Here is a 25,490-nt window from a genome sequence, read left to right as displayed (position 1 = left end):
TCCCAACCCAGGAAGGCCTTGACAGGCACTCAGCTCAACACATAGCAAACAAGTTTCATTTCATTCTCAGATTCCAAGAAACCACATTAAGATTGTACATAAAACTGCCACATTTGTTATCCAACTGCTACTGAAATTGAAAAGATGAAGGTAAGAGGTGCAGGGCATTGGATGTTCTAGGAAATTCTTTTTTAATGCCCTAATCAAGTCAAACATTACGGATCACGTATTTTAAGTCCCGATATATTCTTACTGAGTGGAAAAGCATGCAGTGTCCTATCCGGGATTGGATGTCTTCAGGTCCGGCATTACAGGAATCCTCTCGTAGAAGTTTCCACGTCTGACGCTGGCAATTGAATGCAAACAGGCCACTGAACTGTGGTTCGCTGGCTCGGCTATCATCCACACTGCCATTACAGGTCAAGATTCTGCCTCCAAATGTATAGATCATATGTTTTTCCGAATCCATGCACATCTGCCCAGAGGAAGACAACAATTATTTAGGTGCATTATTACTCGGTGTGTTGAGGTTTTAGTGACACTGTTATGTGATTACTTTTTTAAAGCTTCAGACGATTTAATGTTTGCTCCTTGTTAAAAACAAACCAAAAAAAAGGTTGTAAGACAAAGAACACGATTATTCCACACACAGTGGAAGATATCCAATGAAAGGTGATACTCGGGTTTTGGAACACTATCATCCAAATTTCCTCTTCAAACTCCAAAGGGGGCAAAAATCCTAGATTAAAGGCACAGCATAGCATAGCACAAATTCCAAGATGCTCCTGTAAACTGTAAGCTTCTTGTGGGCAGGAGCTGCACCTACCAACTCTATCATAGGGTACTTTCCCAAGTGCTCTGCACACAGTGAGTGCTCAAATATGAATGACTGATTGATCGTGGCTGGAATTCATCACTTAGGAGAGCCACTGGAACATATACATATACATACATACATATACAAATACTAACATTATTATTATTATTTATATAATATATAAATATATATAATATTTATATAATAATAATAATGGCATTTACTAAGTGCTTACTATGTGCAAAGCACTGTTCTAATCGCTGGGGAAGTTACAAGGTGATCAAGTTGTCCCACGGGGGGCTCACAGTCTTAATCCCCCATTTTACAGATGAGGTAACTGAGGCCCAGAGAAGTTAAGTGACTTGCCCAAAGTCACACAGCTGACAATTGGCGGAGCCGGGATTTGAACCCATGACCTCTGACTCCAAAGCCCGCGCTCTTTCCACTGAGCCACGCTGCTTCTCCTAATGTCCTAATCCTGTGAGGTGTGGTCTTCTGCCCCGGCCTACTTGTGACCATGGGCAAATTCTAATCCCGGATCTGCCGCTTGTCTACTGGGAGACCTTGGGCAAATCATTTTACTTCTCTGGACCTCATTTACCTCATCTGTAAAATGGGGATTAAGACTTTGAGCCGCATGTGAGACAGGGACTGTGTACAACCCAGTTTCCTCGTATCCACCCCGGCACTTTGTACAGTGCCTGGCACATGGTAAGCGCTTAACAAATATCATAATGTAATTATTTAACTTCTCTAGGCCTCGATTTCCTAATCTGTAAAATGGGGATAAGATAGCTTCTGAGTTCCACGTGGGACCGGGATAGTTTCTGATCTCATAACTTTCTATCTACCAAATGGCTTAACACGATGTGCCATGAATAATTATGGTATAAAGCATTTACTCTTAAAAATTCTCCCTGCCAGCTGCCTAGCTGCATTTGCCCTTTGATGAGTGATTGAGGGAGATGAAGGGGTAGATAGTCCTTCCGACAGTATTGCTTCTAAGAGCTGCTCGAAAGCCTGAGAGTCAGAGGACCTGGGTTCTAATTCCGGTTCTGCCAAATTCTTTCTACATGACCTTGGGCAAGTTGCTTCAACTTCTCTGTGCCTCAGTTTCCTCATATGTAAAATGGGGATTAAATCCTCCTCACTCCTATTTAGACTGGGAACCCTACGAAGGACAAGGACTGTATCAAACCAGATTATCTTGCATCTACCCCAGCGTTTAAAACAGTGCTTTAAGCCTAGTGTTTAACAAATACAATAATAACAATAATAATAATAAAAAAGATCTGTAACCTGGTGGATGTTAGAAATTTCTAACATAATGCTGGCATATTAAGCTTCTCGACAACTATAGCTGCACAGTTTATGTTAGAACTAACCCACCTCCATCCTGCTCTCCCCACAACCAAAGGCAGATTATAATTTTTCAAAAGAGTGTCTGTGGGAAAGGTATTAATGCTTCTTAAGAGCCATTCTGTGGAAGACTCCAATTCAGAAGCACATTTCACCTCCCGCCCACAAAGCTTGGGTTAAGCGTTAGATGTGACAGTGAGAGGTTCGTATTTAAATTGTAAATTTTGCATAGAAAATAGCCCTTGAATGTTAAAACACCTTTCCCCCATGATTAAGCATTCTACTGGACTGCCGGCCAGCTCAGAGGAGAGTAGAAATTTAATGCAGGCTTGGTAAAATTTTCCATTTCCAAGCCGCCCGCCCCCAAATTTACAACGCTTCTCTACATCTACTTCCATTTTCTGGATTTTCCGCCGTGTCCTTTACTTCTAAGTGGTAGGGAGTCTAAACCCTCAATGCCTTAAGGGAGATCTTTTAGTGGCAGAGGATGGAGGGGGTAGGAGGAGAGGGATGGGGGATAGGAAGAGGGGAGAACAGGAACTAGGAGAAGCAGCATGACATGATAGAGCTCAGGCCTTGGAGTCGGAAGTTCATGCTTTCTAATTCCGGCTCCGCCACTTGTCTGCTGGGTGACCTTGGGCACTTCACTTTCCTGGGCCTCAGTTACCTCACCTTTAAAATGGGGATTCAGAGGGTGAGCACCAGGTGGGACAGGGACTGTGTCCAACCCGATCAGCTTGTACCCACCCCAGCGTTTAGTACAGTGCCTGACACACAGTAAGTGCTTAACGAATACCACAATTATTATTAGTAGTACTCATCACCCATCAAAGTTTCTCACTAGTGTGTCGGTCCATGAATCTTAAAGTAGCCCTCACTATCCAGAAACCTAGCAGAAATAATTGCACAGACCTCCACAGGTTAAGCCTCCTCAGGCCTACTGAGACCCTGGGGGCCTGCTGGGAGTTTGGGTATTTTTTATGGCATTTTTTTAAACACTTGCTATAATAATAATAATAAATGGCATTTATTAAGCGCTATGTGAAAAGCACTGTTCAGGTTATAAGGTGATCAGGTTGTCCCACGGGGGGCTCCCAGTCTTAATCCCCATTTTACAGAAGAGGTAACTGAGGCCCAGAGAAGTTAAGTGACTTGCCCCAAGTCACACAGCTGACAACTGGCAGAGCCGGGATTTGAACCCATGACCTCTGACTCCCAAGCCCGTGTTCTTTCCACTGAGCCACGCTGCTTCTCTAAGCTATGTGTCAGGCACTGTTCTAAGCACTGGGGTTGATACAAGGGGTAGTCAGGTTGGATACAGCCCATGTCCCATATGGGGCTCACCGTCTTAATCTCCACTTTACAGATGAACTAACTGAGGCCCGGATGTTAAATGACTTGCCCAAGGCATAGGGCAGACAATGGGCCTAGCTGTGATTAGAACCAATTAATGGTATTTACTGAGCTCTTACTAAGTGCCAAGCTAAGCGCTTAGTACAGATCCTTGGATGCCATGGGAATGATTAGCCCAGTTTCAAACACCCAAACAGAACTTCTTCAAAGTGTAGGTTTGTTCTAAGTCACTCTAATAGCTTACCAACACAGTCACCTACCCACCAATGGGGCTATTTTTAATCTTCCTCGGCAAGAGGGCAACCTCTTCCTTGACTGGTTAAATTTAATAACAATGCTAAGCTTAAAATTGCCTTGGCCTTCTGGGGTCCTGTTTAGAGTAAAAAAATTCTAAAGACCCTAAAATCTTCCAAGATATTCTGAGGCAGATCATTTTCTCTCTCTCCTACATTAAACCTGTATATATGTGTATATGTTTGTACGTATTTATTACTCTATTTTATTTGTACATATTTACTCTATTTTGTTAATACGTTTTGTTTTGTTGTTTGTTTCCCACTTCTAGACTGTAAGCCCACTGTTGGGTAGGGACCATCTCTATATGTTGCCAACTTGTACTTCCCAAGCGCTTACTACAGTGCTCTGCACACAGTAAGCGCTCAATAAATACGATTGAATGAATGAATGAATGAATGAATAAACAGAAGAGATCGCTGCTTTTTTGGGTTTTGCCCTGGGTAAGGATCAGGCCTACCTTCTACACAGTAACAAAACACAATTAGTGTTTCATTTTGTTTTTAAATTAGGCGCACCAACTCATCTTGATCCCAGTTTTCTGGTACCAGGGACACTCTAGCTTAGTAAACACGAGGGAGGATGAAGCTGCCCAGTAAGAAATCTTAATTGCTGGCATACCCCCACCCTGATTTATTCTATTTTCTCCTCTGTATTAAGACATCTCCTTCTTTCTTCAAGGAGGTAGCAATCACCCCTCAGAAGCTGGAAAATAAGATGTCTTCTGCAAACAATGTTGTTCTTTTCCATTTGTCAATGGCTAACATTCTGTTTTTAATAGAGCAGAAGCTGGCCTTGGCTGACTTTTCTGAGTCTTTGTTTTCCGCATCAACATCACTGAGGATGTCGGCAGGAATTTGCTGCGGCTCTGGGGAGTGTTAGTTCAGCTCAGTGATGTAAAGCCAGCAGGAGGAGTTCCAGCCCTGGTTTCGGGACTACCCCCGAGGCTACTGCTATTAATTCCCATCGCTCTCTTGCTCCTTTCTTCACCCCCACCCTGCCACCATTTCTTGCCAACACGAACATCTTTTCTTTTTTTAAAAAAGACAACAACAGATGCACACGCAGATAAAGGAAAAAAATCTGGAATTTCCAACCTTTTACAATTTAGAAATGAGAAGGAAAGACCTAGGATACAAACAGCACGAACGACCCCCTCAGTGCCGTGTGAAAAGCAGTGATGAACACCGGTGGCTCTCGACCCCGACGTTACACTTTTTCCCTCATTCCTTGGGCAACCATCAGGGCCGTGTCGTGGCATGTTGATGGAGGTAAAAGGCACAAAGTGGGCTCTTTCTGCTTACTCCTGCTGACTTGCCCACCTCCATCCCCGTTGCTGTCACCTCAATGATCTCAACTGGCTTCTCTCCTCCTCCCCCAGGACCGACAGTAAAGGCGGCATTGGCTGTTTTGGGGGAGGTACGGTGAGCATTAACAGCAAGTAAACGCAGGTGAGCCCCCGATTTCTGGAGTGATAAAACCTCACTAAAATTTAACTGAATGGCCAAGGTTTTAAATTTCTTCCCAGAATTTGGAAGAGAAAAACAGGTGGCAAAATAATCTTCCCAAATCTCTCTGAGGGATTGCACAGCGTTCTCTCTTTGTACTATTCACCTAAGCTCTATATTTCACATTGACCTGAAATTTTTTTTTTAAGCACTCTGTTCCCACCGTTTTACAGATTTGGCAGAATACAACACTTCATTAATGAATGAACCATATGCAGAGTAGGGCCTGAGTTCCCGGCTCCTCCTCATCCAGTGGGGAACAAAATAATGAGGATGGAAAAAAGGAGCATCTCCATACCGACTAGGAAAATATTGACATGTAGTAGCATTTCTCTCTCGTGTCACAAGGGGTTCATTAACAGCTCAGGGATTAGACCTAAAGTCAAACCCTCAGTGGAACACTTAAACAACTGCCTGAAATGTTGTTGTTTTTTCTGAGCTGCAGACCTGATGGTCAAACACCAGCTTGGGCCCTCCATCGGCAGCAGTGTCCTCGCTTAGTAACATCCAGGTGTTTGAGTCAATATCATAGCGGTAGAAGTCACTTTTCAGAGATTTGCTATTCCGCACAGAGGAGTCCAGGTAGCGCCCCAGCGTATAGATCTGTCTTCGCTGAATATCAATGCACATTTTGTGACAGGATCGAGCACTGGGCCCATTCTGTTTCAAAAAAAAAAAAAAAGAAAAGAAAAAAATCAATCAGTAGAATTTGGGTGCCAACTGAGAATACAGCACTTTACAATAAGCACATGGGAGGAAAAAAATAGAAGTGCAAGTTATGTAATTATTGGTTGAATGCTCGCTACGTACCAAGCTCAGTGCTAAATACTGGAGTAGATACAAATATAACAGATCAGACCCAATCTCAGTCCCTCCTCCAGGAGTTTACCATCCCATGAATATCGGCATATGGGAAGTCTTTGATTTACAACCCTTTAAGCAATGGCTTCGATATGAGCGATATGAGCCTCCTTTACCGTACCAGTTCAGGGGACTCAGGGCTGGGGAGGGTGCAAGAAAGCTGTAGGAAAATGGGGAAACAAATAAACAAAAAAGGCCCACCCACAATAGGGTGAGGGAGAAAGTTAAAGGAGGTGGGGAGGACAGATGGGAGAGGCTTTAAGGTGGGGATTACTTGATCACCAGGGAGAGTTAACATGTTTATTTTACTTCCTATGAAGTAAAAGTCAGTTACCCTACAATGAAACCTCTGTCACTCAATATAAATATAATCACTCATCTACAATTGATTAGTTATTCAATTCTGGGTAAATTAGTTTAAGAACCGGGCATCTGACCTTGGTTCAGGAACCAAAGTTCCCAATTCATTAAATTGTTCCTATGAGATAACTGGTTCCAACTCATTTTGATTTAAGACGCATTTCTAGCAATCAACTGTGGTCACAGGCCTCTGCTCTATTTAATACCCTTCTTCCCGACCATCAGATTTAGTAATGTTACCAACATTAGTAATGTTAGTAATGTCAGCTTTTCAATAAAATGCAGTAGGTTAACACCAAGTGAATCAGCAACAGGTAGCTTGAAAACGTTTATGTGCCTGATTAAGATAGATTGGAGAAACATCCTGGCCTAGCGAAAGACAGAGCATGGGCCTAAGAGTCAGAGGACCTGGACTCCAATCCCAGCAATGCCAATCACTTGCTGTGTGACCGTGGGCAAATCACTTAACTTCTCTGTGCCTCAGTTTCCTTATTGGTAAAACAGGGATTAAGACTGTGAGCCCCATGTGGAATAGGGCTATGTCCAACCAGATTAGTTTTTATCTACCCCATTATTTAGAACAGTGTTTAACCCAAGTAAACGCTTAACAAATAACATTAAAAAGAAAGAATGAAATCCGAAATAAAATTGCAATCTCATTTACTTGCTATCTTTAGTGACACTTGCTACCCTTATGAGAGAAATTAATTTCCACAAGGGGAAAGAAAATTCCAAGTAAAACTGGCACTTCTTTTAATAAGATCCACAGAACTTTTTACTTTACCTTAATTAGAGTTAGAGCCATTAAAAAGATCAAAGTGGTTGCAGCACAGGCCGAGGCATGATTAGGCTTCTAAGGGTTTGTGGACTTCTCCTCCACTGCACTAATAAATCAAGCTTTAATTTTAGCCTCGGATGGAAACCACCCTTAACTCCAAACACAAAATGAATACAATGCTGCATACTGGGCAAAGTACTATGGGCTTTCTGATTTAAAAGATTTACAACAGTTCTCAGCCTTCCACCACCTCACCATAAGAGCCACCAAGGTAAACAACAGGCAAACTGAGGCAAATTTCAACATTATTTGCCAAAAGGCTTAAAAGAACCAGCCAGTGGAAACTCAGGGATTAGCATTCATTTTGGTGCTACTTTTTAAGAGGTTCATTCATACTGGCAATTATTCCACCAGTTTCCGTCACTCCTGTAAGAGATGTGGAACAGATGAGCAGAAATTACAAAGTTATTTCCGAGCCATTCAAGGACACATTAACATCAAATCAACTTAGGAAATAATGACGATCCTGGCCAATGGTGCTGAAAAACAAATGTTTAGAAAAGAGGATTGGAAAAGAAGAATTTATAATGGCAAAGACTTACCACAAAGACAACCTCAGGTTTGCGTACAAAACACACCACCTAAGCCAAACAAAACTATTCACAGGAAAATTTTGAGATCTGCTCCAATATATATGGCTTAAAAGGCCCCATCACAGACTTCTGTCCAAATGTCAGACCTCTTGAGATGCAGCAGGGATGTTCACCTTCCTGGAAGTCAGGTGTACATACGCATTCTTTGTTGGCACTATACTGGTGCCCTGTACAACATTCCCCTTCTTCTACTACACCGAATGCTTATAGCATTTTCAGGGCTATGCAAAACGTGAACAATTTTAATCAGTGTTTTACCTCAGATCCACATAAGTGATGGCTTGTCAAACAATATGGGAAACTCTGGGTCTTAATACGGGAAATGTATTCTGCTCTTCCTTAACCCTCACACTCGATGAGCCATATCCAGTACTCTGCACCAGAGTAAGTGCTCAATAAATTTGATTGAATGAATATGAATAGCTAGTATTCCAGCTGGGTACTAATTAGGGTGTGGGTCTCTGCTCAAATACATGGCTGCAGTAAGGAGATCAGTGATTTTTCGAGTGTTCAAAAACACCTCCCTTTTACTACAACTAATAATAACTTGCTCAGATTGTCATTATTTTTGAAGAGAAAAAGGACCAAGAATCATGGTAGGGTTCTGCCTCTATTTTCAACCCAACCCACCAATCCCGATTTAGAAAATGTGATGTTTTCACATTGTACCAAAGTAAGAGTTTTCCTTCATTAAGTCATATTTACTGAGCACTTACTGTGTGCAGAGCCCTGTACTAAGCGCCTGGAAAGTACAATTCGGCAATAAAGAAAGACAATCCCTGCGCAGACCAGGCTTACAGTCAGAACAAGTAAACAGGCATCGATATAAATACACAGAATTATAGATATATACGCATCAAAACAAGTAAACACGTATAAATATAAATAAATAGAATTACAGATATGTACACACACACACATACACACACATTTCCTCCTCTCAGTCTTCTAGACTGTAAGCTCCTTGTGAGCATGGAATGTGTCTACCAACTCTGTTATACTGTACTCTCCCAAGCACACAATAGGCACTCAAATAAATAAATAAATACAGCTGATTGATCAATTGGGAGTTTTAGTTCAGCTTAATACTTCACAAGAAGCAGTGTGGCCTAGTGAAAACAGTACAGGCAGAGGTCAAAGGACCTGGTTTCTAATCCCTGCACTGCCACTTGCCTCTGTGTGACTTTGGGCAAGCTACTTAACAACTCTGTGCCTCCGTTCCCTCATCTGTAAAATGGAGATTAAATATCTGTGCTTCCTCCAACTTATACCCTGAGTCCTAAGTGAGATAGGCACTGTGTCCCCCTGATTATTTGGGATCTACCCTAGAGTTTAGAACAGCATTTGGCACACAGTAAGGGCATAAACACCAATTATTATTATTACCAAAGAAGCAAGGCACATCTGTTACTTATATTGTGTCTATCCAGCACTGAGTACAGTGCTTGGCACATAATAAGCAAAACCACAATTATGATTAATATGTTATTTAGCTTCAAAGAGCTTATAATTTAATGGGGCACAACAACAAAAGATACTTACAGTGGGAGCAGGAGGAAAATCAAAGATTAACTGGTCTTAGAAATAGATTAACGAATCAATAGTATTTACTAAGCACCTACTGTGTGCTGATCACAGTACTAAACAGTTGGGTGAGTAAGATACAGTCAGAAGATGATCCTTAGCCTCAAGAAGCCTAAAAGTCTAGCACGGGAGACAAACTCAAAATTATTCCAAGAAAGAGGCAGAGAAATGGATACGTAGATGAGTGAGTACTTAAATAGTAGGGCATGGAACCTGATATATACATAATTATTGCAGGTGCATAAATGAAAAAATTGATGCAGGAGATAGAAGGGGAATATGTCCTGGGGAGAAGAAACATTCAGGAAAAGCCTCCTGGAGGAGATGTGATTTCAAAAGGGCTTTAAAACTGGGATGAGCGGTTGATTGGCAGGCAAAGGGGAAAGGAGTTCCAAGGAGAGGGAGACAGGAAGAACTAAAACAAGAAATAGGGAGTAGGTTTGCTTGAGCTTAATTACTAGCGAAAATAATTGATAAAGTAGACGGCTTTTGCCGCAGCGAGTTAAAATCAAAGTTGTGGCAGTCAGAAAGGTCTTCTAAAGCTCATTTAAAATAGTAACTCATTAGGGTCTAATGGAGAACCAATTTGCAACTGCTGACAGTCATATTCCAGGATATGATGAATTTTCAATAGTTCCGATTTGGTTGTCTCTGCAATTTTATCGAGTTGCTGAAAGCAGGCTTGCCATGTGAGCCCGGCATTCTGCTTGTAAAGATTAATAATAATAATAATAATAATGATGATATGTCAGGCAGAGCCGCAAGGCACTGCACTCAATCAGCGCCTGCATTGGTGGTAGCCACACGCCCCATTTTTCCACTGCATTCTATCCAAATCGCCCTTTGGCAGGAATGTCTTTGAGACATTTTAAGAACCTGTTAGGGACCGTACAGCAACGAAGCAATTTTGGTGACCTACAAAGAAAATACTCAAGCGTGAAGGCTACATCAAAGTGCTACCAAAAAAGGCTATATTGGAATTTCCTCCCTTGAAGGAAAGTCTGAGATAATTACCTGTTCTCCTTCTTACTTAGACTGTGAGCCTCGTGTGATAAAAGAGACTGTGTCTGACCTCATTATGTTGTATCTACCCCACCACTTAGTAGAGTCTTGACATTTAGTAAGTGGTTAACAAATACCATTATTATTATTATTATTATTACTTCAGTATGGTCTAACTAAGGCAGAAAAGAGGCAACTAGATCAGTGGTTTTCAGCCTATGGAGAAAAATGTTGAAGCTTTTCAGAATCTCTTCTGACTTGATGGAACTGCCGAAGCCACTCATTCGCTATCATTGTTAGTTGTGAGAAAGGGAGAGAATGTGTATGGAAACACTATTTGCAGAAAATATTCATGCATAAAGAGAAGGCCGTGCCTGCCTGCCCTGAACAATTTGTTCAAGAAGAGATTATTATGGCTCAGAATAAAATGTCCACCAAAAGCAAGAGGATTTTTTTAGAATGTCAAGCAGGCCCCCAAGAGAATTTAAGGCTCCATGGACTGCAGTTAGAAAATCCACTAGAAGAGACGATCTTGCTGTCCCTTCTAGTTCTTCGGTTTCTGCAAAATTAAATTGAAGCAGCACTAAAGGGAAGGATAATAAAAGCCCGAGGGTCTCCGCAATGGAACAAAAATGAAAGGTCCGGGTCATCGACATCACAGTTTAGCTGACAAGACTTGACCCAAAGTCCCTTAAGCGGTGAAGAAAAACAAAATTCATGACCAAATAAAAGGCTAGCTGCACTTGAGCAAGAATTCAAAGCGGCTAAACATGTAGAAAATCATAGTTTCTACCAAAACCCCATAGAAACGAATCCAGTGCCAGCTAAAACTTTTGTTACTGGGATAGCTTGTGCAAGAGAAAATCAGTACTCAAGTATTCATCTGCTTTGATTTGTTAACAGATAGCCTGTCATCAATTTAATTTGAGAAGTCCTCGTTTTTAAGGTACAGAGCCCTACACAAGGGATGTTGATCCTGTTAAATGGAGATAAGTGCATAAAAGTAACTACATTTGTTTTCACAGATGTAGCATGATGTTACCTGCAGCCCACAAACACACTGATAAAAATGCCAAAAATTGATACAGAGCAGGTGGGATTCTATTTTAATCAATCAATCATACCTATTGATTGCTTTCTGTTTGCGGGGCACTGTACTAAGCGCTTAAGGAGAGTACAATAATCACAGAGTTGGGAGACTTGTTCCCTGCCCCTAAGGACCTACCTTTATAACAGAGTTCACTATAATAATAATAACAACGGTGGTATTTGTTAAGTGCTTACTACGTGCAAAACACCGTTCTAAGTGCTGGGGGGGGGGATAAACTATAAAAACTGTTTTTCAAAGTTCAGGCCAACGAATCAATGCTCATTAAGTTTCACTATGAACTAATGATAATAATGAACTAATCACAGGATGTACTAACTACTAACTACGTACTAAGCATTGGGTAGACGAAAAAGAACCAAAACAGACGCAGTCTCTGCCCCACACGGGGCTCAGAGTCGCATCCCTTCTAGACTGTAAGCCCCCTGTTGGGTAGGGACCGTCTCTGTGTTGCCAACTTGTACTTCCCAAGCACTTAGTACAGTGCTCTGCACACAGTAAGCGCTCAATAAATACGATCGAATGAATGAAATCTTAGTTTCCACAACCAGGACACAACCAGTACTGTTCGTTGTATTACCCCGGGTTACAGTCACCCTACAATACAGTCCGCATTGCTGGGCATCTGACTCTTCACAGACGCCCAACGCCTCGATCTGCAGATAATAAAAACCCTCCTCGACCCCTTCCTTTGAGTTGAGATTAAGCAAATGATAACGAAAGAATCTTGAAGGTTGTTCCACCCAAATTTTGCTTTGGATTTTCAAGACACCCTGAGCCGATAACCAAAGAAACTGTTCAACTGAGGAAGAACCTAATTCTAGAAATGAATGATGCAGTTTGAAAAGCTAAATGCATTTACTGCTATTTGTTAAGCGCTAAGCCCTGGGGTAGATACAAACTAATCAGGTTGGACCCAGTCCCTGTCCCACATACGGCTCACATCTCATTCAGAGGATCCATTGTCCAATGAAGACTTGTTTGGATTTTGAGAGTTCAGTACATCGTCACAGGATGTTGAAAGAAATGAAGAAGTAGTTCTAGCTCCTTCAACACCAGTTACAAATTCAGAATTAGAAATCTGCGCCAGTTTTCAGGGAAGCAATTTCCTTTAAAAATGTAATTCAGGCAGATCATCATCATCATCATCCTCAATCGTATTTATTGAGCGCTTACTGTGTGCAGAGCACTGTACTAAGCGCTTGGGAAGTACAAGTTGGCAACATATAGAGACAGTCCCTACCCAACAGTGGGCTCACAGTCTAAAAGGGGGAGACAGAGAACTAAACCAAACATACTAACAAAATAAAATAAATAGAATAGACATGTACAAGTAAAATAAATAGAGTAACAAATATGTACAAACATATATACATATATACAGGTGCTGTGGGGAAGGGAAGGGGGTAAGATGGGGGGGGGGATGGAGGGGGGGCGAGGGGGAGAGGAAGGAAGGTAGATGACCCTAATGGGGAGAGGAGTCCAAAGCGGCACAAAGGCGTTCAGAAAGAATAAGCCTGCCATAGTGTGTCTGAAGAGGAGAAAAGGCAGCAGCTGCTATCCACCAAAAACTGGACTGATCCATCAGTGGCATTTATTTAGCACTAACTGTGTGGAGCACTGTACTAAGCGCTTGGGAAAGTGCAATACAACAGAGCTGGTAGACCCGATTCCCGCCCATTAGCTTACAGTTGCTTGAAAAAAAAACACTTCCACAAGTCAGCAGAACAAGTTTCTATTCCTATAGCCTCCTGCAGACTCCTAATTATATCACAGCTCCTCGTTCATTTAACACTGGGATAATATGCTTTGAATTACTTTAATAAAGCTTAAACAATAGTGACAATGATCATATGAAGGTTTCTGGAACAGATCTTAATTTATACCATGGAATGAGAAAACGGGAAGCGGGGTGCTCTAAGAGCGCAGGCCTGGGACTCAGAGGATCTGGGTTGTATGCCACTTGCCCCTTACTGTATAGCTGGCTCTGTGTGGTTTGCGGCTACTCTACTCCCACTGTTTCCTCCTCTTCTTCTGTGGCCTCCTCTGATGCTGTGCAGCCATCTGTACCCATCCCTACTGAGAGCCAAGGCCCTACTGAGAGCTCACCTCCTCCAGGAGGCCTTCCCAGACTGAGCCCCCTCCTTCCTCCCCCCTCGCCCCCCTCTCCATCCCCCCATCTTGCCTCCTTCCCTTCCCCACAGCACCTGTATATATGTATATATGATTCCTCAACTGTAAAATGGGGATCTGATCCCTATTATGTTGCCAATTTATACTTCCCAAGCACTTAGGACAGTGTTCTGTACACAGTAAGCACTTAATAAATACGACTGACTGAATGAAATTAAATGGTGGCGAAAAAGGGCAATCTAGGAAGAGGAACCCAAAGCCAGCAGGAAAGGTCTCAAAGAGATCAAGTAGTAGTAGTAACAATAATAATAAAATAATGATAATAATTGTGGTATTTGTTAAGTGCTTACTACGTGGAGGCACTGTTCTGAGTGCTGGGGTACATAGCAGCTAATTGGTTTGGACGCAGTCCCTGTCCCATACTTCCTATTTTACAGATGAGGGAACTGAGGCACAGAGAAGTGAAGTGACTTGCTCAGGGTCACACAGCAGACAAGTGGCAGGGCTGGGATGAAAACCCAGGTCCTTCTCAATCCCAGGCCTGAGCTCTATTCAGTAGGCCACGCTTCTTCTCCTTTTCCACCAACCACGACCTTCAAAGAACATCTCCTCTCTAACTATAGTGACCTTTAACAATATATGCTACACTAATCCTTCCCTAATAAATAGTGTTGATACTGGCCAAGCACCAGAAAACATTAGTGAAGGTCCTTAAGATCCACAGATAGCATATTACGTAAAATGCAGGCACGCTGGTTTTTTCCTATAATGGAGATAAACAAGAGTTCTCCGATCAAATGATGAAATTTGCTTTGAAACTGGAAGGAAAAGGGCTTTTTGCAGATACCTTAAGGGCTACACATGAGAAGGAAAAGTTGGAAATTGGTCATTCAGTTGGTTACATTCCCACACTTGGGATGCTTTCTTTTTGGTAATGAGCCTGATCAAAACGATAGCTCTTTCCCACTCCTTGCCCTGCCTCCTCACCACCACCTCAAAGCCTGTTTCTGAAGGGGTGAGGAGGGAGACCAGCAGAGAGATTGAAAACTACGGAACTCAATCGAAAATCACAACCTTCCAGGTCAATGGTTTTCAGTTTTATCGTGAGCAAAACCACAAATTTTATCAAGATGTCGCACAGTGTGTGTCGGCCTGTCTTCTGTGTCGGCCTATCTTCCATCTTGTTCATCTGTGGCATTCAAATTCCTTCCCTCTTTGGTTCTTTTGCCTTTCCTTTCCCTCCTCCCTCTCTCCCTTCCCCAATGAAAAGCTTTCAAAAGTCTTCTGAATTTCACCCCGCCCCCTGCGATCTCCTCCCAGTTCTATGTGGATTTGCACTTTAACTCTTGTTCCTTCCCAAGCATTCTCATGTGATTTGCTTTTCTTTCTACAGAATCACAGACCTGGAAGGGACTTCAAAAAATTATCAGATCCAGGCAGATGAATGATTAAACCATCCCAGACAGATGGCTGATTATTCTTCCTTTAAAGGGTTTACTTATTGCCTATTTTTGGTTTGTATTATTTGTTCCCTACTCTTTTACCTACACTATGTTTGCGATTTTTATTCAATTGTCTTCCCCATTAGATTGCAAGCTCCTCAAGGACGGGGTTCATGTCTTACTTTCACTGACTGTTTCCCAGTGCTGCCCACTCTAAGCATTCAAACATTTTTGCTGATGCTGGAGATTTTCAGGGACCAGACTTCACTGGAACCACCAGAAATCGCTCCTGTTTTGAGTCTATGATTCTCCTATTGGTCCTTGGGAGCCTATGTATCAGCCTCATAAAAACCTTTCGTATATACTGGAAGATGGCTAAAAAAAAGTCTCCTTTAGACTAAACCACCCCAATTCCTTTAACCTACCATTGATGATTTTCCTCCCCTTTAAAGTCTCTTTGCTATTTTTTTTTTTACCTGGATCTACTCGTGTTTCTTTTATCTCCACCTTTAAGTCCGGTAATCCAAACTGGACAAAGTACTCTGATAAGTGTATAACCTGTATAGTGCTTGGAAAAAAAAGACCACTTCTCATCTCTTTTCTGTACCATCCCATCCATTTTAAAAGGGTGCTAAATGAATTCTCTACTAACTTAGTAAAGCATATGTCCAATCACAAAGGACTAGCTAGGCAGCTAATAACAGGGGACTGCCTCGTTTTGTACAAAGTGCTGAGAACAGATGTAGGAGCGGTAAGTTAACAAAATGCAAATAAGATGTTAAAATGTGGGAAATCACACTGATCAGAATTGAAGACACTTTGCAGAGCTTCCTAGAACAATAATGCATGACGTCAGTCAATAAAGAACAGTTTATCACGAGCCAGAATAAGGCAGCAGGCCCTTGGCAAACCGGATGCAGGGTGCCACATAAGACCATGATCAAAGCAGTCAAAAGCATATTTGATTAATTCACTTTCATTAAACAGTCACACAGAAGTAACACGGAACGATGCCAGCATTTTCTTCCAAACTCCCCTCAGAGCAATCAGTTGTATTTGTTGAGTGTTCATTGTGTGCAGAGCACTGCACAAAGCACTTGGGAGAATACCATATAACAACATAGACACATTTCCTGCCCACAATGAGCTTACAGTCTAGAGAGGGAGAGAGACATAGTATATCTAATATATTATTATATGTATATATACATATATACACAACACACCTATATATCAAATGTTAATATAACTAACGGATATGTACGTAAGTGTTGGGCTGGCGGGGGGAAGGAACAAATCGGGGTGACGCAGAAAGGAGTGGGAGAAAAGGAAATGAGGGTTTAGAGAAGGCTTCTTGAAGGAGCTGTGCCTTCAATAATGCTTTGTAGGTGAAAAGAGTAACTGTCTGTCAGATATGAAGAGGGAAAGCATTCAAACCCGTTGGGGTATAAAAGCTGCTAGGAATGGAAGTCTCCATTTGCCATCTAAAATACAGACAGTAACATCAAAGAAGGTGACCTTCTTCCCCAGTGATTCGCTATTATGCCGTCTAGCCTCCGGGCTCAAAAAGGTACCAGGAAATTTAGCCACAGTGATCTTGGCCTTTCCAAATACTGTTGTTCAAAGGAGCCAACCTTAATTACCACCTAAGTAAGGCCACTATGCGACTACTACGAAGTGAAGCAAGCCCAATACTTAAAAGATCTTTACAATGGTCAGGTTTTATTCTAATCTCTTGTTCTCGTTGGAAGAGTTTCGAACAAGCTTTTTTTTTTTGGCCTTAAACAACATTCTCTCAAACCGTCTGTGCATACAAAACCCTGAAAAATCAGATTATTTGCACACGCTAAGTGAAACCATCTAAACCTGAAATTGGTCTGCTCTGGTCCTGAAACCGGAACCGAGTCCCTGCAAGTGGGAACACAGGAGCCATTCAGAAGTAAAATGTGTGGACAAGTGAAAATGGATTTGACGGAGAATGCATGTGACTGAATGAGCAAAGAGTGTGTGGGCAGATCAGAATGTTCACCCAAAGATGCCTAACTCTACATCGTGACAATGAGGTGTCTGTTACCCAGACAAAGGCGGCAGTGATACCGCTTAATCTGCACAAAATGCCTTGATGGATTTAGTACCAAGGATGAGCTTATTTTATCCAGAAAATACACAGTAAATATCCCGTACGAGAAAGAGAATTTCCTTTTCATCACATGGGCAATAGTATTTAAACATTGCTAAAGAAAATGACTACATTCTAGTGCTTTTCCCCAGGTTGGGTCTGCCCAGATTCAGTGAAGCAAGTACATGATTGCTTAACTAATAATAAGAATGATGATAATAATTCCCTGACTGAGCCTCCTCCTCCCCTCTCCATCCCCCCGCCCTACCTCCTTCCCCTCCCCACAGCCCCTGTATATATGTTTGTACATATTTATTACTCTATTTTACTTGTACATATTTACTATTCTATTTATTTTATTTTGTTAATATGTTTTGTTTTGTTGTTTGTCTCCCCCTTCTAGACTGTGAGCCCACTGTTGGGTAGGGACCATCTCTATATGTTGCCAACTTGTACTTCCCAAGCGCTTAGTACAGTGCTCTGCACACAGTAAGCGCTCAGTAAATACGACTGAATGAATGAATAATAAAAGTATTATTATTAAGCACTCACTATGTGCCAGGCACTGTATGAAGCACTGGGGTGGATACAAGAAAATCGCGTTGGAAACAGTCCCTGTCCCATGTGGGGCTCACAGCCTCAATCCTCATTTTACAGATGAGATAACGGAGGCCCAGAGAAGTGAAGTGACTTGCCCAAGGTCACACAGCAGACAAGTGGTGGAGGCAGGATTAGAACCCATGACCTGCCCAGAACTCCATGCTCTATCCACTACACCATGCTGCTTCTCATTAGGGCCTAAAATGTAAAAAAAAGTCCATGTTTACAATTTTCCTGACTCTAAAATAAAAATAAAAGGGAATGACATTTCTAGTGGGAAGTCCTTAGATGCCAAATACAATTAAGAATGAGTCTGCCACCTCTGAGAACTCAACTGCCTGAAAATGCTGAAATGGGTACCCTCTGTACCTAAAATGCAAAAAAGAGTCCATGCTTACAATTTACCTGACTCTAAAATAAAAATAAAAGGGAATGACATTTCTAGTGGGAAGTCCTTAGATACCAAAATACAATTAAGAATGAGTCTGCCACCTCGGAGAAATCAACTGCCCGAAAATGCTGAAATGGGTACCCTCTGTACCTAAAATGTAAAAAAGAGTCCATGCTTACAATTTACCTGACTCTAAAATAAAAATAAAAGGGAATGACATTTCTAGTGGGAAGTCCTTAGATACCAAAATACAATTAAGAATGAGTCTGCCACCTAGGAGAAATCAACTGCCCGAAAATGCTGAAATGGGTACCCTCTGTACCTAAAATGTAAAAAAGAGTCCATGTTTACAATTTACCTGACTCTAAAATAAAAAAGGGAATGACATTTCTAGTGGGAAGTCCTTAGATGCCAAATATAATTAAGAATGAGTCTGCCACCTCTGAGAAATCAACTGACCGAAAATGCTGAAATGGGTAAAATAATAATAATAATGGCATTTATTAAGCGCTTACTATGTGCAAAGCACTGGTCCCCTTAAGATAAGAATAATGATGGCTTTTATTAAGCACTTACTATGTGCAAAGCACTGTTCTAAGCGCTGGGGTAGAAACAAGGTAATCAAGTTGTCCCATGTGGGGCTCACAAGACTTAATCCCCATTTCACAGATGAGGTAACTGAGGCCCAGAGAAGTTAAGTGACTTGCCCAAAGTCACACAGCTGACAAGTGGCGGAGCCGGGATTTGAACCCACGACCTCTGACTCCAAAGCCCGGGCTCGTTCCACTGAGCTACGCTGCTTCTCCAAGATGGAGAAGCAAGATGATCTTAAGATGGAGATCATGGAAGTAGGAATTTTGCAGCACCTAAACTCTGAAAAAGAATGGATTTGGAAGGTCGATAAATGTGGACTTTTTCCATTCATGAACCTATACAAGTGGATCTCTCTATTCTGAGGTTCATTCCAGTCATCTTTTAAATAAGATGCACAGTGTACTATATTTTGTCGAATGCTGGGTTCTAATCATGATTCTGCCAGATACCGGCTGTGTGATCTTGGAAAAGTCACTTAACTTTTCTGTGTCTCAGTTCCCTAGGAAGCAGTATTGGTTTAGTGGAAAGAGAACGACCCTGGGAGTCAGAGAATCTGGGTTCTAATCCCAGCCCTGCCACTTCCCTGCTGTATGACCTTGGGCAAGCCACTTAACTTCTCTGTGCCTCAGTTTCCTCAACTGTAAATTGGGGGTGAAATACCTGTTCTCCCTCCTATTTAGATTGTGGGACAGGGACTATGTACGACCTGATTAACTTATATCTCATCCAATGCTTAGAATAGTTCTTGACACACGGGAATTGCTTAACAAATACCATAAAAATTAAAAATCTATTAATACCCATTGGCAATTAATTTCACCATTATGGGCAATTTTGGACAACAGCTGTCTACACCAAGAGGCTATTAAGAATAATGAAATATTCTAAACTCTGTTTTACCTAGGTGCCTTATGAAACCTCAAACATAATTCTCAACTAATAAGAAACTGCTTCAAGTTTTCATTGTTTATATCTATATATGTAATTCTAACCCACATTCAGATACAGGACGTCTGGACTCCTACTCCAAAAGAGCGGAAAAGGAAGAATTACAAAGTCCCAACGCAGAAAAAGAATAAAAATAATGGCAAAAAAAGTGTTACATGGCACCAAAACACAAAACAATAGCGTTTGCAAAAATTAAAAATACTAATGACTAGAGAATGCAAACTAGGGGAAACCCAGAAAAACGGCAAATGTTGGAAAAAAAAACCCACCCAGAACCACTTGCAAATAAATCAGAATCTGGGAAAAAGTAGCCCTGAAAGTGAGCAAAGGAACACTAGAAGTAAAAATAGAAGGGAGATACAAGTACAAAGAAGAATGGGAAAATGGCTGTGTAAGAGGTAGAGAACCTGGTTTATTTATATGAATCCCAGTAAGTAGCAGGTTTCTTTCTCAAATTTTCTTTTAAATATTCTGCCATGGCTCTAAATATGCAAATGATTAAATGATTTAGATGTTCAAGAAGCTTCCTCGTTGGGGGGGAAGGGGAGAGAAGAGAGAGAGAGAGAGAAAACATGAACACATGTGGCTTAACAACTAGAAAATCCACAAGGTTTCATAAAGGATTTCCTTGAGTTCAGACAAAATTCATATCTTTACCATCACAACTCCTAAGATTCTCAGCCGTAGGATAACCTGATCACCTTGTATCTCCCCCAGCACTTAGAACAGTGCTTCGCACATAGTAAGGGCTTAACAAATTCATTCATTCATTCAATTGTATTTATTGAGCGCTTACTGTGTGCAGGGCACTGTACTAAGCGCTTGGGAAGTACAAGTCGGCAACAGAGACGGTCCCTACAAAACAACGGGCTCACAGTCTAGAAGTAAAAAAGGGAGGTTACAGGGTATTCAGGTTGTCCCATGGGGGGCTCACAGTCTTCATCCCATTTTACAGATGAGGTAACTGAAGCACAGAGAAGTTAACTGACTTGCCCAAAGTCACACAGCTGACAAATGGCGGAGCTGGGATTTGAACCCATGACCTCTGACTCCAAAGCCCGTGCTCTTTCCATTGAGCCATGCTGCTTCACTAATAATAATAATAATAATGCCATCATTATTCATCATCAATGCCACTAATAATAATGCCATCATTATTATTACTTCCTCCCACCATCACTCCCAAACTAACCAGATGTGAGTTTTACCAGCCAACTTGAGTTCCATATTTCCACAGCAAAAATGCAAACAAAATGCCACCATTCCATTCTTTCAAGAATTGGCACTTTTTTTTCCATTTCCAAGGAAAAACGGATCAGAGGTTAAATCTTGGGCTGGCCTATATTTACCAACATTTTATCTGGCAGCCTATTCACCAAAAAGAGTAATACGGATATTTGTCCGGGTCTATATATGTACACAAAGTCTGTTCAGCACAGTCACATTTCCTTTAAAAGGCAAGGAATTAAAATTTCTTACCATCATATCGGATCAAACTGTACTAGGAAATTTGACATTTTCCCCCTCCCCATGACAGAAATTAGCAAAGGCCAGCATTCCTTGAAAAGGAGGCTGACCGGTTTAAATGTGGATACAAATTTTTCACTCAACAGTCTCACAAAGGTTTTTCAAAATAAACACGATGCATTAGCTCAGGCTTCAGAAAAGTAGGAGCAGATAAAAAGCCAGCACCCGGAGACATAAAAATCACCAGAGGTTGGAACAGCCACATTTTTGTGTTTGGTAACCTTTTGCTGGCAAGGGACCAAACTTTGTACTAGAAGGATTGGGTGTGTTTCTTTATTAAAGTTAAGAGACCAAGGATGAAAAGTCTCTGACGGACAAAAAGAGTATCTTCGGGAGCCACGTGGAAAGTGTCCAAACTGAGTTCAAGGAGAGTGCAGCTGATCGTTTTCTCTTTCAATACTGCCTTGGAAAACTTTGGCTGAAAGGCCAAGCTATCTCCAGTAGAATGCTTGGGCTCAAGGGTTATTCCAAGCCAAAATACGAAATCAACGTGGCCCTGAGTTTGTTTCACACTTTCTGGATTCTGTCTCTAAAGTACAAAAAACTAAATTGATATCCCTCCACTTTCCTGCATCTGTGGAGGGCCATGAATTAAATATATCAAACTTCCCTTTTTCAGTAAGGTCGCAGTTCCATTTCAGTTGTCCCCATTCTCTGCATACTAGTGAGGACATAGAGGAGAAGGAGGAGACGGATTGGAAAGTGGAGAATAATAGCCGGAGGGATTAATAATATTATGATCCCAATTTATCTGATGAAGAAGCCAAGGCATGGGGAGGTTAAGTGATTTAACCAATGCTCAGAGGGAGCCAATTACCAATGATGGGATCTGAACACTCAGAACCTGACTTAGCAACCTATTGGTTTAGTTTGGTGACGCACCCTCCTTCCTGGTGGGCAAAGTAAATTTCTTTTGGTTTGGTGAGTGATTCGAAAGTAAAGCAGACAGCAACAGGGAGGATGGAAAGAAATCTGAAGCCTACTCAAAGAAATACAGTTTTATTTTTAGCTTAAAAGCCTCCAACATTTCCAATAAGTCAGACCTTTGGACGCACACCATAAACAGAGAAAATGGATGAGAAAGACTGTGCTACGTGCACCAGATTCTGCAAAGCTCGGAGCGCTATCTTTGCAGATGCAAACTTTCAGTGGTTTTCGAGCAGACCTTTAAAGGACAACAGGTGTACAGAATAATTATACAGTAAAGATAGCAAAGCCAGCTTTCAAAGTGGAATCGATCAATCAATGGTAATTATTAAGTACTTACTGTATGCAGAGCACTATACTAAGCATTTGGGAGGGTACAATGTAACAGAGTTGGTAGACATGATCCCTGCTCCGTAACAGAAGATTTATGTCAAGACCCAAAAGACCGCTCTAGACTGTAAGCTTGCTGTGGGCAAGGGCTGCGTCTGTTGTATTGTTGTGCTGTCCCCTCTCAAGGGCTTACAGCTCTGCACACAGTAAGTGCTCAATAAATATGATTGATTGAATAAAAATTGTAAAAATATTTGTAAAGTGCTTAGTACGTGCCAGGCGTTGTTCTAAGTGCTGGGGTAGATACGACCTAATCATAGAGAAGCAACGTGGCTCAGTGGAAAAAGCACGGGCTTAGGAGTCCAAAAACGTGACCATCATTATTATTATTATTATGTAGGGCCCAGTTCATGACATGGCCTCATGGCATCTCTCCCCATTTTATAGATGCGGTAACTACGGCACAGAGGAGTGAACTGACCTGTCCAAGGTCACACAGCAAGTGGGGGAGCTGGAATTAGAATTCAGGTCCTGTGATTCTCAGGCCAGTGCTCTTTCCACTAGCTTCCCGGAAGATGGCCTTTACAAAGACTGCAGTCTCAGCAGAATGTGGTGTTCCATACATTTCCACAAAGGTTTTCTGCTTTTAAAGAATGAACACCGTGTTAGGTTCCAAAAACTACATACTAGATGATCTCTTACGTTGGCCACTTATGGGCCCCACAAGAAGCAAAGAGGAATGCTCTGAATTAGACAACAGGTATTTCCGCTTAAAATGTGCCAACTAATCATAAGCATCATGATATACAAGTAGGATTAATCACCATTAAAATCTGGTCTTGCATTCTAATTCAAACAACCCACAATAACAGCAGAGTTAAGGCAGCTTGGGTATTCATGAGCATATTTCTGACCTTACCTATTTAAGAGGGTTGTTTTTTTTTAAATAATTAAACTCCAAACTTGAAAGAGGAAATGAAAAATGCAATACTATAAGACGACTGTGAGCGTAATGGATATAATCTGAGGTTCCGGAAACCAGATTTCCCCTTCCAATTTTGCCACACTTCCTCTTCTGTGTTGGGTTTCACCACCTGTAAAATGGAAGTGCTTTTCAACGCCAGGATGACAACTAAAGAGCAACTTGAATGAAATGCAAGTGAAATGGTGCTGGACGCCATTTTTGAATGCAAAATCCACAAGAATGCTCAAGGGACAAGTATGAGGTAAAATATTTTGGTAAACCTTTTAGGGATCAAAAATGACAACCAATGGTTAATGAAAGGTCACCCAGATACAAGTATAACAGCGACCTGGAAGTTCTACTCTACAAGAAGTGGAATTAGTACAGGCGGTAACATTTTTCAAAAAGCCATCATGATACTGGGGTGAATCAATGTATGCATGAATGAAAATGCTGGAAAGCAGTAAAGACCACCCAGTCTTTCCTGTGAGACCTGGAAATAGTAACCTCTTGTCTTTATAAAGCTATATGGGAGGGTTTTAAGCTCCTAATGGCCTGAAGTTTGGGATCCGATCAATCATATTATTGAGCACTTAGGATCGCACAATGTAGCAACATAACAGAGTTGACAGACATATGCACTACCCACAATGAGTTTACAGTCTAGAGGACAATTTTACAATCTAAGAGACCCATCCCTTCTATTTTAAAAACCAAAAGAACAGGATGAGGCACTTTGTACAGAAATGTATTTGGAAAAAAAAAAAGAAAAGGTTTTTGTCATCTGTAACTGCGAAGCCCATACGAATTCAACGAGGAGTAATGCAGTTCGGAGCCTCTTGTGACAGCATTCTGAAATGTCCGTCAATATCAATAGTTTAACACTGGCTAAAAGAGACACAGAGGCTCATTATAAATTCAGTTCTTCAATAAAGAAATTTCCACTGTGTTTTGGCTAGTGTACGATAGTAGAATTATGGAACTTTCTTCCTACACTGCATGTGGGGCTGGATACAGTATGATGCACTGTTAAATGTAGGGTGAGTACCAACATGAGATTTCCTTTCTTAAAATACTGAAACGGAGGAAGACGGGTATCAGCCTGGGGTAATGAGTTGAAATGAACTGCAATGCCCTCCCTTCCATCCCGTGATTCTAAAAAAATCACTCTACTTAACTAAGGATACTAGGGAGGCCAAATCTTCCACAGATATACACTTTACCTAGCCATCTTCTCCAGAAATTGAAAAAAAAGGTTTCCAAAGATCCTCCATAAAGAAAACTTTTGAGTTCATCCTTTCCCTAAAGATGACAAAGATCTCCACTGTTAAATCATCTGCTTCCCACTTTGAGACTGCAGTGACCTGCCCACCTCCAGAACTCAATAACTACATTTAATTCTCTGGGGCTAATGGAATCTTCAAATGGCATGGTCTTTTATGCTCAGTTAAGTGTTTCGTAGACCAGAAAATTCAGGAAATTGCAAACCACCAGAGGTCCAAAAACATTTGAGCAGAACTCAGCAATAGGCTTTTTGCTGGCAAACTCACTGAAAGGAAATCCATAATGAGTATGGATTCACAGCCCAATAAATCAATTCACTGGCAGGCCTACACTTGGAGTAGCAGAACATGCCTCTCTTTATGAAATGGTGATCTTCATTATCCCCATTTGGCAGCATCTAACTGGAGATAACCGTATTTGCCTCATCAATCCTACTAGAGGCAGGGCCACCATGGTTGAATTTAGTCACAAATACAAATGAAACTCTTTTTGAGACTGCCAATTTGTGACTGACTGATATTTGGCATACCCCTCTGCCAGAGGGATAACAACAT

At 41.4% G+C, this 25,490-nt stretch overlaps 1 protein-coding gene across 1 annotated transcript in view; it reads right to left on the bottom strand.

Moving 5' to 3' along the window:
* Positions 1–25,490, bottom strand: part of MKLN1 (muskelin 1) — a 199,825-nt gene that overhangs the window by 64,924 nt on the left and 109,411 nt on the right. Inside the window, exons 10-11 of the mRNA XM_038752328.1 lie at positions 5,779–5,991; positions 254–475 (exon numbers count right to left, since the gene is read on the bottom strand). Of these exons, the coding sequence (XP_038608256.1) occupies positions 254–475; positions 5,779–5,991 (435 nt within the window). The remainder of the gene's footprint in view (positions 1–253; positions 476–5,778; positions 5,992–25,490) is intronic.

Source organism: Tachyglossus aculeatus, chromosome 10 (assembly GCF_015852505.1).
Source record: "Tachyglossus aculeatus isolate mTacAcu1 chromosome 10, mTacAcu1.pri, whole genome shotgun sequence".
In the NCBI taxonomy this organism is placed as follows: Eukaryota; Metazoa; Chordata; class Mammalia; order Monotremata; family Tachyglossidae; genus Tachyglossus; species Tachyglossus aculeatus.
This window is presented reverse-complemented; position numbering and strand designations above follow the sequence as displayed.